This window comes from Epinephelus lanceolatus, chromosome 9 (assembly GCF_041903045.1).
Source record: "Epinephelus lanceolatus isolate andai-2023 chromosome 9, ASM4190304v1, whole genome shotgun sequence".
In the NCBI taxonomy this organism is placed as follows: Eukaryota; Metazoa; Chordata; class Actinopteri; order Perciformes; family Serranidae; genus Epinephelus; species Epinephelus lanceolatus.
In genome coordinates, this window is record NC_135742.1 from 32,918,513 (window position 1) to 32,932,189 (window position 13,677).

At 41.5% G+C, this 13,677-nt stretch overlaps 1 protein-coding gene across 1 annotated transcript in view; it reads left to right on the forward strand.

The window, feature by feature from the left end:
- LOC117252527 (transmembrane protein 132C) overlaps positions 1–13,677 on the forward strand; it is a 181,078-nt gene that overhangs the window by 122,816 nt on the left and 44,585 nt on the right. The window contains exon 4 of the mRNA XM_033619527.2: positions 5,502–5,688. Coding sequence (XP_033475418.1) covers positions 5,502–5,688 — 187 coding nt within the window. The remainder of the gene's footprint in view (positions 1–5,501; positions 5,689–13,677) is intronic.

Below are 13,677 nucleotides of genomic sequence, written 5' to 3' on the forward strand. Positions count from 1 at the left end.
GTAGCGCCCTTTATATTTAATAGTCAAGGCATTTGTTGCATATTGATGTTTGTGTTAGATTCAGAAAACTTCATCTAGTATGAGCTGATTAGGTCCACAGTGTTGGCAGGCACAGATTCATGCATGGATGCTCTTGGGTACGGTGTATACTGTGTATGAACATACATGTATGCATAGCTATTTGTATGTGTGTGTGTGTGTGTGTGGGTGGCTGCGTGTGTGTGTGTGTGTGTGTGTGTGTGTGTGTGTGTAAGGGCTTCATTGTGCTGACTGGTTTATTGCTGTTCCAGGTGACGGAGCATGAGAACAGCAGAGCTTCAAGGTGCTGCTTTCAGGCACCACTGAAGCCACAAATTTGATTATTTTTTTCTCCTCCACAAGTAGTTTAGAGTTTGCATGAGGCCCCCCTCACACACACGTACACACACACACACACACAGCTGCCTCACATTGCCATGGTCTGCATCTCCTCTGGTTCCAGCAACCTGCATTATGCATCTTCATCTGCCATTCTGAATCAGCAGCATTACACACTGCTCTGCTGAGGTTTGTTATGGCCCTGCGTGGTATGTACTCAACATCTTATTCTATGTATTTATACATAAAACACACAAAAGTCTGGCCTGAGATTTGAATGTTTTGTCAGACATCATTTTTTGTTCTAACATTACAATAACATGAAAACGTGTCTGGAAAACACATTGAAAAAATGAAGAAATTGGACCTGAAAATGTCACTTTATTTATCCCACAAAGCCTCTCCATCTATCTCTCTCTCTTATTCTCTAATCCCCATTGGGTGAGACATTGGGCACACGGATCCTATCACATCAGGGGGAGATTAAACAAGAGTGTCACAATGACATAGTGAGTTTGATAATGGGAACAATAGAGGCTCTTTCAATTACAGCTCTTTCTCTAGAGAAATCTGTTAAAAGGGAAATTCCTCCAATAACTTTGTCCTGTTTCTGTTTATTCATTTTGACATTTAAATCCATCCTTCTTTAACCTTCTTGCAGACTAAATTCAATAGTTCTCTAACGTGCTCCATCAAGATAAGATGGCACTGAATCACCTCTGCTAAGAGCTTTTTTAGACTGTGTAATTAGTGAAGACAGAGGCTGAACAATAGAAGTTTGGATTTGTTGATGACATGTTTGAAAAGGACATGGAGGATGCTGAGAATGTTATGCCAAGTGAAATTATTTTAGTAAACCTGAACACTACCTGCTGTGGGTATTTAGCCTTTTTCAGCCTTATTTTCAAAGTAGACTAGAAACTATTAGTCAAATGATCAATTTGATTGACAGCATCTGTTTGGATAATTGATTAACCTTCTTAGACCTATACAATATACCCATTTTTAAATATGAAATAAACCATGTGTCTTGGTTAGGCTAGGTACCTTTGATGGTGTATGGGGGCTGAGAACATCATGGCGGAAGTATATGATGGCCATCACCATGCCGAATTATGTCTCATACGCTGTTGCAGAAGTTTTAGAGTTGATGTGCATTTTTGATGACTTGAGATTTAATAAAAATATCAGAAAAAAATCCCATGGTGAGCACCTCTGTTGTGGAAACTGCTGAGAAACTCTCTTATTGTCAATATACCTCTGAAAACCACACATCCTCTGAATGCTCAAGGTTTCTAGTTTGTGGTTGTACAGATTCATAAGGATGTGATTATTCAACATTTCACAATAGGTCATTTTATACAGTGAGGTCTGATTTAAAAAATGTTGTCACTACTACTATGGTGACTACAATCATGACACATAAATAAAATCGGGCTTATTGAACCCAAAAACTCGTCTTTTCAGTCAGAAAAGACTGTATACATGACTGAATACATCTCTACTCCATGCAAAAGCTGCATGGTTTCTGCCCCAAACTGCATGGGCCCAACATTAAATGAGTTTATCATTAAATGAGAGACTTGAGGGTATCCATAGAAACCAATTTTCATTCAGATAGCTCCCTCTGAAAGACAGTGATGTCGGTGGAAATCGCTTGTGGTCCCATGGGTCTCATAGGGTTAATTGTCGAAGGCATTTTTCAAGCAACAATGTCAAACACTCTCTGTTCCAGCTTCTCAGTTGTCAGGGTTTGTGGTTTTTCTTTGTCATATATCGTGGTAGAACTTCTTAGGCTTTTGGACTGTTGTCAGCCAAAACAAGCAATTTCAAGACAAGACTGGCTTTTGGCATTTGTGATGGCCAATTTTCTATCATTTCTTACATTTTATAGATCAAATGATTAAAGTAAAAGTTGGAACTTTTGGGGCTTACTTGGCTTGTTGCCAAGAGTTTGATGAGAAGATTGATACCACTCACATTTTTGTTGGGTAAATTTAAGGTGTTCTCTTCGTGACGGGGAGCAAACAGGGTTTATGGTAATGTCTTTGAAATGTTCTAAAAACTCTTGCACTGACAATACAAGTGGTGTAAAAGGCTACTGTCACCAGTCCTCACAGTCAGCTCTGTTATTTATGTCAACCACTGGCTTTACATTGTCATTTTGATGTATAAAAATGCTACATATAGCATCTTAAACAGATACATTACGGTGCTAAGCTATTCACTTGTGTTTTATTGGGTGTCACTGCAGGTCCTACGGATCCGCTAGTGTCGCTGTGATTAATGGGCATCCTGAATGTGCCTAAACAGCATCCTCGCAGACATATCTCTGCTATTCTCAGTGAGTCAGTTGTCAGCGGTCTTGAGCAGCACCTTGTCAAGTCTGATTTCCTCTCCAGTTGGGTCCCTGAAGCCAGAGGGCCAGCTGCTTCCAACTTTCGGGCCTGTTATCTACTGAGCCCCTCTCTATTGCCTTTGGCTGCCCTCCGGTCGTCTGTCTGGCCTCAGATTTAGTCAAACCACGGCTAGTTTACAGATAATTATCAGGCTGAGGCCAGCTGTGTGGCACGCATCCACAGGCCCTTTGTTGCTAATTGAATTAGACCCCATGCTGGAAGTGACAGAGAAATGAACAGTTTCCCCCAGCGAGCCATGTGATTAGCAGACTTGGAGAGGGGAGGTCGGCTCAGGATGACACGCTGGAGTATGTGGTCGATGTCTGCGACTCAATGTCTGAGCCACGTTCGCCCTGATACCCATGTTTCTGTCAGGTTTCATTTTATGACGCATGTCAATGGAGGTCAAGTACAACAGACAGTCAAGCAGGGGACTGATGCCAGGCTTTCTACGTGAGGTAAAGAGCCCAAAAATGTTTGTTTATTGTTCCGTCTGCCATCTGCTTTACAACTTATCGTCTAGATAGATATACAACCTGCAGCAGCTTTGGTTTTTAAGAGTCGTCATAAAAAATGCTATAAATAAACCACTTTCCCCATGAATATAGTATTTATTATGGTCGCAGCTTTCACAATTTTAACTAAATCATAAACACACACACACTGTCCATGCATTGCCATATAGTTTCCATTCATTTCCAAGTCATCAAGAATGGCCAAAGTGAAATGATAGTTTGCACATCTCCACTCTTGTCCTTGATCTCAACTCCCATTTGTCTCTGCCCTTCACTGGCCCTTGTCTTTTTTTATTGCTGTCATCCTTTCAGGTCCTCTTCTGAAGTTGGGTATTTCTGTCACAAAAATGCTAAATTAGCAGCATGACTGCATGTTAAAATGAAGCAGAGGGACTATTTTTACCCGACAATGTAAATTTGTATAACCTCAATATTTTGTTGGCATTTTTATTATAGGAAGAAATATAAAAACCTCATAAAATTCACAGCATCCGCAGCTGCTATTAAACTCTGCCAACTGGATCATGCGAGGAGGGAAAGAATTGACATCTCTGAAGGAAAAAAAGAAAACTAATAACAGTCAACTTTTCTGTCTTTCCTGGAGGCCCTTTAACTTTGTGAGGGTGTGAGTTTAGCTTCTGTACTTGGGAGTAAATGTACAGTATAATCAAACCTTTCTGCTGTGCACTCACTTTGATTCTTTTCGCCCGTCTGTACAGTTGCATGCCTACAGTGTGAGATGTTTGCCAGAGCATAAGTCTCACTGTGCTGTAGAAAGTAGGCCATTTGGGCTGATGGCTGACACAGGTCCTGTGTGACGCTCGCTGACTCTGGAGCTCTCAAAGGTTTATTTCTGGACATTGAGCGCATCATCTGTTAACTTTGTTTGCCTGATAAACCTCTTCGTGACTTTACCGGTCTGAGATTAGCATCTGTCTTTTTTTCCACACAGCATTGTGGGACGGTTATGTAAGTCCATGATGTCGTACTACGCCTTCAGTGGCTCGGTACTCTGATTGGTACGCTGTTATGAAATGTGACACAAGTTATTTGGTTGTCATCTTAATTATTCATACACACCTCTGTTGGATGTGAAAATTGGGTTGTTGTGCTCTGCTGCGCAACAAATCTTTCATTCTCTCAGAATAAAGCTGAATAATATGAGAATGTTGTGGAAATAGTGTCAGACCTATGTGAATATGAGCTGTGGATAAAACACTTTCTATTATTTATTGTTTACTGTTTTTAGTCCCCTATTCATAATTTATACTGTTGTACATTTGCTCTGTAGTCTTTCCAAGATGTACTTCATATGTAATTTCTCTCTCTCTCTGGTAACATTTTGTTTGCTTTATTGGATTGGCCTTTAAAAGATTTTTTTGTCTGCCTCATACGTCACCGTATTTTCTACATGTTACATGTGCCCTCCTCTCCAAACAAACTATGTGGATTTATTCATCTCTCCTCTTCTCTGTCTCTGTCTCTCTCCCCCTCGCCATGTGCGAATTACAAGATGCTGTTTTGTGCCGGTGTGCCACAGAGACCATGCATGAAATTTATTGGCCCCGAGTCCCGCCATTTGACACGCAAGACGTGGCTAACAGATCTTGTGCCATTTCCCATCTCCTCCGGCTCCCGTGTAAGGCTGACCTTTCCTGCCTCCAGGCTATATTTAAACTCTGGGCACCAGAGACTTATGACGCCACGGGAAATTTTATTATCAACGCTCTCCATTTGTCTGACTAAATTCAGGCTTGCCATAGATCGTGCCAAAGTATGTCGTATATTTACGCTCTGCAACGGCAAACAAGGGCAACGGTGACAAACCCGGCCATCAATGCCTTAGCGGGGGTGATGCCTGGTGAAGCATTCCTTTGAACTGCTCTGAGGACCAGACTGCGAGATGATGGGTTCTATTTACAGTGCACATCACCTGTGGAAAAGTGTGAAAAGAATAAAGTAAAAGGGCTGCTGTATTATTCTGTGAAGCAGAGGGTTGACCAGAGAGGCAAACACAAAGGGACTTGACATTTTGAAGAATCTCAGCTGGTAAAATGCCATAGATTTCAGCCACAGACACATTCATCAGCCTTTACTGTTGGTCGTCATTAGAGCAGACAGCAGGCTGAATGAACACACATCCACACATGCACTTATTCTTTCTCAAACTCCTGCACAGCCACCTGCTTAACCATTCACTGACACTCTCTTTTTCTCTGTTCCCTGGCAGGTCTGAGATGGGAGTTCAGAGGGTGCTCCAGGTGGATCTGAAAATGGAAAGCTTTCCAGAGCCGCTGGGCAGCCGCTGGATGGCCTGGCAGGTGGAGTACCCGGCCAGTCGTGCCGCCACACAAGAGGCTGAGACGGAGATCCAACTGGCGCAGGAGGACCTGGCGGGCATCGTGCCCCTGGCCATGGTGAGTGATGCCACTTCCAGCTCAGTGCCACACCCAGATAGATGGCTGCACTCTGATCACTCTGAATGTGAAAGAAGGACCACCATATTCTTTTAATTTTACACTTTGAATCGACATCTGCAGATGTTTTCTTTCAGAACATGAATGAAATAATTTGCATTGAAAATGGCTGAGAATCGCTGCACTTTTGATCATGAGTGGTGGCAGGCTGAGGGAGAAAGATTAAAGTATCCAAGAGCTGGTCACACGTGTTGTACAGATCTTCAGTAAAGAATTTAGTAACATAAACATTTGAATAGCAAGCAGGATATTTGCTTTTTGATCTTGTGGAGTAAATGTTGCTAAGTTCCCTGACATTGAAATGCTATTGATAACAGCATATTTAGAGTAATAAAATGCTGACATGGCCACAACACTGCTACAAATGTGTGTGTGGCATTGTTTGACATCAGATGCTGCTAACCAGTAGTGAGAAGTAGTGAAAGAACATGTACACAGGTAATGAGTAATATAAGTGTAATTTAAGATTCTGGGACACAAGAGGGGATAATTTTCATTTTATTAAAGGAACAGTGTGTAGAATTTAGTAGCATCATTTAGTGTTTTGTCCATTTTATACTACTATAGAAACATGGAAGTGCAGCATCACAGACTGTGCAGATGAGGACCTGCTCCCTAGATACAAACAAAAACAGAATTCTTATTTGTAGGTGATTATACACTAAGGACAACATACTTATTACATCATAGGGGTGTAAATCACCAGTCTCATCGCAGTATGATATTATATCAATTCTTTGGAAAACGATACGATATTTGCCGATATTACAAAGTCTGCCACGATACAATTTCGATTTGATACAGTTTAGGGGCCTGCGATCGATATGAGGTGATATTATCTACCCATATAACACAATCAGTTACAAAAGGAGCTGCCACCCCTTTCTTTTTTGACTTGTGTCCATAAAAGATAAAAACAACACATAAATAAGTATTTACTTTTAACCGACTCCACGAACACAAATAAAACAGTACATGGGATAAGTTAACCTTCAGGGCTTTCTACCAGAAAGAAAGAAAGAAATCTTTACATTTTAAACCAAACCATCATCTTTTTCCTAAAATGTCAGGTCTATCTGGCCTAAAACCCTGACGGCAAACTTCTCCCAACAGCTATAAAACATGGATTAACAACAACATCATTTAACATAAGTATCGAATTCAGCTCAGTAGTAACTGTCAAGGTTCATCGACAAAACAATTTTTTTGTTTTTTTGCTAGTGACCCATTATTAGCTCTAGCGTGTTGTTTACATTGCATGAATTAGCAGCTATTGAACTTTTTTATCCTCTACTCATAGCTTAACAAATTACCTGTGGTACTGTTATTTTTCTTACTTACCATTGGTTAGGGTTAGGGTAAGTCACTGCATCTCCCGACAGAACAGCTAGTTTGAATATCAGTCTGCATGCACGTTTTCTTCAGCCAAACATTGTTGAAACAGAGCAGCTAATATTGCTGTAGTGAGAAGTCCAAATATTCGAAATCCAAAGTATTTCCACATGGCTGATGTATTCCCGAGTAAATTAACGTTATCCCCATCATCTTTCTCTTGGCTGCTTGCCATCTGCCTGCTGCTGTTTGACAGTGACTCAGACATTCAAAATAAAAGCGTATCCTAAAGATGATGATATAGATCAATGTCACTGTGAATCGATGATACTGGATCATTGATCACCGAAAAGATCGTTACACCTCTATTACCCCATATTCCATTTTTGACTATATATCTCCTGAAATCCTACACACTGGACCTTTAACTCTGACAGCTATGGTAACCACTCTGTCAGATTAGGATTTCACATACCAAATGTTTATAAAATCCAATTTATTATAGTACTTTACAAAGAACAGTAGACCAGAGTGCATGCTGGTCCCTTACCCCCCTGCCTATGTGAACCTGTGTGGTGCTACCCAAAACAAAACAAAAAACAAGCAAAAGAAAATGCTGTCCAAAAATAGAGAAATATCCAGAATGAATAAAACACCCAAACCAATTATGAATACCTCCTACACCAGTACACCATACATAAAATAATTACAGTTAGTTCTCCCATGACCAGCTACAACATTAATATGCTGCATTCATGCCACTACATGAGTGATAATAATCCAACCATATAATACGTACACAGTAACACTCTAAAAGGGGCACGTCTTTGTAATTACATCTCTCATATTTACAGTGTAATTTGCTGATATTAACATTCACTTAAATCCACTTGTGATGGCAGGACTTCTACATGTGACAGAATGCTTTTACTTAAGTAAAGGGTCTAAATATGTCCTTTACTCACTGCTGCTTAGGTAAGGAAGTGAGAGCTATAACGAAGGTCTTTGCCTGCAGACTGTGTTTAGGAGCGGGGCATGAAGAGAGCGTCTGCAGCTCCCAGCAGGCCTCAGATGGGATCCAGAGTCTGGCTCTGGCCTGAGGGTATGCCTGGAGCTGTGTGTCTCCCTCAGCGAGGCGCAGGTACTCTGTTGTGTAGATTAACCAAAGCTCCCCCTATAGAACTTCACATAGAGAGCTTTATTCAGCGACCCATAGCGCACCGCTTCTGATTTAGATCAGAACATTCAGGTGAAACAAATGAGTGACATCAATTTATGTTGACTAAAATGGCATTCATTTCTATTTCAGTGCTTCTGATCTGCATGATACAGACCTGACTGTTGTGTTAGTGTTATTCTCTAAGTATTGCCCGTAGCTGTGTAGATGATAGATGCATGTGGGTGGCTGTTCCTGGATTCAGAGGAATACGGCGCATCTCACCCACTGATCCATTCTCAGGATAATTGAAGCAATGTTTAATGCTGCAGTATTGTTCGAGTTCCTTCTTTCACATCCTTTTCATGTCACTGATGTACCAACAGCCTGCTTTCCTTGCTCTAGGAAAATAAAGTTGGCTCTCACACCTTCCTCTGACTAAAGATGATTTGCATGATTATCTTGCAAAGTCTCTACTTATAGACCCCTTAATGTATAGGCTTACCAGGGCTTAAGTCCCAGACCCTGGACTACCAGGGGCCTTGTGAGACAGGAGCTTTAAAACTGTTTAAATATATTCTAAATTACATTATTAAATAATAGCAACGTCACTATGAACAATATTGGGCCAGGGACGTTACAGAGGTTTCCTGTGCAGTCTGACTCACCGGATGTAGACTGGGGCTAAAAGTCTGCCACTGGCTGATTTAGGCTGACATTTGTCCCTCCTTCTGCATGTTATCGTTCCAAATCACCTTCGCAACAGGAAACAACAACAACCTCTGAGCTAACAACCTACATCCTGAAAATGGCAAGTTTTAACAATGTTCTATCTCACACAGACTCTGCCCTCTACCGGACTCCATGGGTAATAGCCCGCCAGTCAGGACGTGCCTTTCCACAGTATATATACGTATATATACAGTAGGAGCTGTATGACGGCATCACCATCCTTTTTCTCTTCAGGGATGGTGATTACCCATTGTCTTTTGACCCTGTATGGTTAAGCCATGACTCCACCCACTTTGGTTGCATACTGCCTGGTTTAGCTGGGGCCTCCTACTTTTCCAAAGCAGCCTAGGTTATAAAGAAGTAGGTGGGTTAGGGTGACTAACCTTAGCTGGTCAGGATCAGTATGGCTTGGTCAATGTTATGTTGTGATAGGGCGTTCGTTCATTGGGCGCCACCCACTGTAACAATAGATTCCAGTAAGGACTGGAGCCTGTGTGAGAAGAGGAGGGTCCATAATGGATGCTGAGACTGAGAGACAGCCCCTATTTATACTCTGGCCTCAGCAAGTATTGGGGCAGGCACGTCTTGACTGGCCAGCTACTATTTGTGTATGCATATTTCAGTAGGCGAATGCATGCTTGTGATTGGAGGAGAGTGTTGTTCCTAGAGTGCAGTAGAGGGCTAAGCCTTTGCAATTAATTAAAGAGCTGCAGCAAATTAAACAACCTCTGAATGCCTAGACTCTAATGTCTGACGTTGATCCATTTTCTTAAACAGCCAGTTTTATCAATAAAAGTTAAATCACACATTCCACATTAATACATACCCCTGTTACTGTTTTTTTGTGTCATTTTCTTTTAGGCATTTTATTGCATTTTATTGTTTGCCGCCCCACAAGCAAATGTTCCACCTAAACAAGTCTGCCCACCCCAACACTATTTTGCACTGTTGCTGCATCCTGGGTTCAGCGATCCCCAAAGGCGATGTGATTGGTTTAAAGAAATACAAACAAACCAAAGCATTTAAATCCATATAGCAGAATGATAATGTGTTTTTCCAGACCATTCTCTTACACGGACACAGCGCTGTGAGGATAGGTCTGGTTGCACGAGACTACCTGTGCATAGCTTTGATTATCAGTGCCCTGTAGTGTAGAACACTAATGTAGGCATATATCCTAACCTGCTCTGATTCCCAGGTCATCAAATATCAACACTCTGTCATACCCTTGGGATTCTCATTGTAACGCATAGGGCACCATTTAGTGTATCAATGTCACACACACTTGAACACACATTGTAACATGTGCTTGATGTTGTGAAACGATCGTGGTTAGGTTCAGGCAATAAAACTACTTTGTTTGGTTTTGAGAAACGATCATGTTCTGGGTTAAAATAAGTATGTTTGTTACGTAACGTGATGAGTTAGTGAGCTACGACCCATATATGCATAATGTTACATTAAAACAACACTGCCTTTGAGTTTCACATGGGACGTAGATACATAGGTGACATTTACTTTTATTTTTACACAGGACACAAACTGTGGTCTCCTGGGTAAGACCTATCCACTGCCCCTCCCTCCCATGCTACGCAAGCTTTATTCAATGTTAATTGCCCTCAGTATCAACTATTGCCATTTACATAGGAGTTAGCTGAAAGCCCGGTGTACCTAAAATCTCAAATCGTAATTTGCAATTGTCTGCTCAATGAAAATCCCATTTTAAATAAAATCTTCATTTGATTAATTTGATTTTATTTGGCTGCTGTGCAAGACTGAGGAAGAAATACTTCCTTTTGTGTCAAAATGAATTCTGTGAATGAGTGCACATCCTGTCAAAATGTAAGATTCACTCTTAAATCATTCCTGAAACTGTCTGCTTCTTCAGATTCTGCTCATTTTACATAGAAGAAGGGATTTTAATGGCTCTCTATAAATCATGCAGCGTTTTTTCACAGTGGCAAAAATCAATTTCAATTAACCTGATATAACAATTATTTTCTAAACTTGGCTAAATCAATTAGGGACAGGATAATTTAGGCAGAAGCCTCTCAGGAGATAACGATGAATAGTGTTTCATGTGTACTAAAACAGATGATATACTGTGTGTGTGTGTGTGTGTGTGTGTGTGTGTGTGTGTGTGCACGCCCTGCATGTACCGAAAGGCTTGATTTCTCCCTTCCTTACCTTGATTTGCTATTCTGTTCAGAGGACCTGTCAGTGAGTCAGTGAAGCAGCTGCTATCATGTCAGAGTGTATGTGGATACTGTGTATTGAAAAGGATCAGGTTCACTGATCAGCGCATACCTTTGATACTAACATTTCAAACATTTTCGTCATCGGACTCTTACTGAAAAGACTTTGATTGGGACAATTTTATTTCATTTTATTTTGCCCCTCCATTCAGCTCTACACTTTCTCCTCGCTTCTCCACTTCATTTTCTTCCAAGTGCTTCTCCCACACAGACAACTTCCCAAGGTGCACAGCATCTCCAGCTACAGTACTTAACACACAACACAAATACTTATACATGCAGACACATTCAGAACTCATTAACTCTGTCTGTCTTCCTCTGTCCCCTTTTCTCTTTCCTTCACTCTTATACACTCTTATACATACACACACAAACACACACAAGCATATAAGGCTTTTGCAATCTGCATGCACCAATATGAGAGAAGCACACAAGCGAGAAAGAGGAAGGCTGAATTAGATTACTTGGGATCACTGTGGCATGAAAGGCCCACAGATAAGTTCCTCTCCCTTCCCCCGCTACACTCCTCGCTGATAGAAAAGAGGAAGTAAGGTAATGTAAGAGCAGTGCCGTCAACCATCCTTACAAACACACACACACACACACACACACACACATCACCCCCCGACAACCCACCCATCACCACCTTGCCTCCACCAAAGGGAAAACAAAATCAGTGATTCCAATAGAAAACTGGTTCCTGCACAGAGAACTGAAGTCACTAATAGAGTAGTGAAGATGGAGATGTGGCAAAGACTTGATATACATATAATATGTGATGATAATCACTTGCCCAGTAGTGACGAGCTTCACTGATGGTGGGAAGTGACTTTGAAACCAGGGGAGGGTTGCAACTTATTGGGATGTTCAGATGAATTAAAAAGTGTAATGGGGGAGGGGGGTAGTCTCAGGCTACATCCACATTAATAAGCTTTTGTTATACAAGGCGTAACTATTGCTGCAATTAAAGTTACATTAACATCCACTCTACTCCAGCGTTTCCAAACAAGTACTTTCACGTCTCAACTATCAGTCACAACGTGTCAAGCCAGAACATACCTTTCATGGTTTCGTCTTTCTTGTGTGGGTACTTCTTTGCCAATGGTTTCCTCTGGCCATGGATAATACTGTTTATAGGAGCTAAGTCTTATACTTCAAGCTACTGAGATGCTTGACCCAGAGTAAACTGGTTGATGCGCCTCACTAACTTACTGGTTTCTCACCCTAACGTTACCGTTCTTGATGCTCAGTAAAGGAGTCCGGACGCTGGTCTTCTGATGCATTATAACGAACATTTATTCCGATTTATTGACAACTGATCAAACAAAGAAAACACCGGCAGTTAGCGCCACAGCGGTCAAAAACCTTTTGCCCTTCTGGGTCAAACACCTGATGATCATAGTCTTTTAATTCTCATTTAAAGCAAACCTCACGGACTGCATTTTTTCATCTGCGTAATATTGCGAAAATTAGGCCTATCCTGACCCGAAAAGATGCAGAAAAATTGGTCCACGCTTTTGTTACCTCAAGGCTGGATTACTGTAACTCTCTATTATCAGGTAGCTCTAGTAAGTCCTTAAAAACTCTCCAGCTAATTCAGAATGCAGCAGCTCGTGTACTAACAGGAACTAAGAAACGAGATCATATTTCTCCTGTTTTAGCTTCTCTGCACTGGCTCCCTGTAAAATCCAGAATTGAATTTAAAATCCTACTGTTAACTTATAAAGCTCTAAATGGTCAAGCTCCGTCATATCTTAGAGAGCTCATAGTGCCATATTATCCCACCAGAACACTGCGCTCTGAGAACGCAGGGTTACTCGTGGTCCCTAAAGTCTCCAAAAGCAGATCAGGAGCCAGAGCCTTCAGCTATCAGGCTCCTCTCCTGTGGAATCATCTTCCTGTTACGGTCCGGGAGGCAGACACCGTCTCCACATTTAAGACTAGACTTAAGACTTTCCTCTTTGATAAAGCTTATAGTTAGGGCTGGCTCAGGCTTGCCCTGTACCAGCCCCTAGTTAGGCTGACTTAGGCCTAGTCTGCCGGAGGACCCCCTATAATACACCGGGCTCCCTCTCTCTCTCTCTCTCTCTCTCTCTCTCTCTCTCTCTCTCTCTCACTCTCATCCTATTACTGCATCTTGCTAACTCGGCCATTCTGGATGTCACTAACTCGGCTTCTTCTCCGGAGCCTTTGTGCTCCACTGTCTCTCAGAATAACTCATACCGCAGCGGTGCCTGGACAGTGTGACGTGTGTGGTTGTGCTGCTGCCGTGGTCCTGCCAGATGCCTCCTGCTGCTGCTGCCATCATTAGTCATTAGTCATACTTCTACTGTTATTATACACATATGACTATTGTCACACAAGTATACTGTCAGATATTAATACATACTTTCAACATATTGTACCACAGTAGCCAGAACTATAACTATAATATTATTACTTTCATTAATGTTG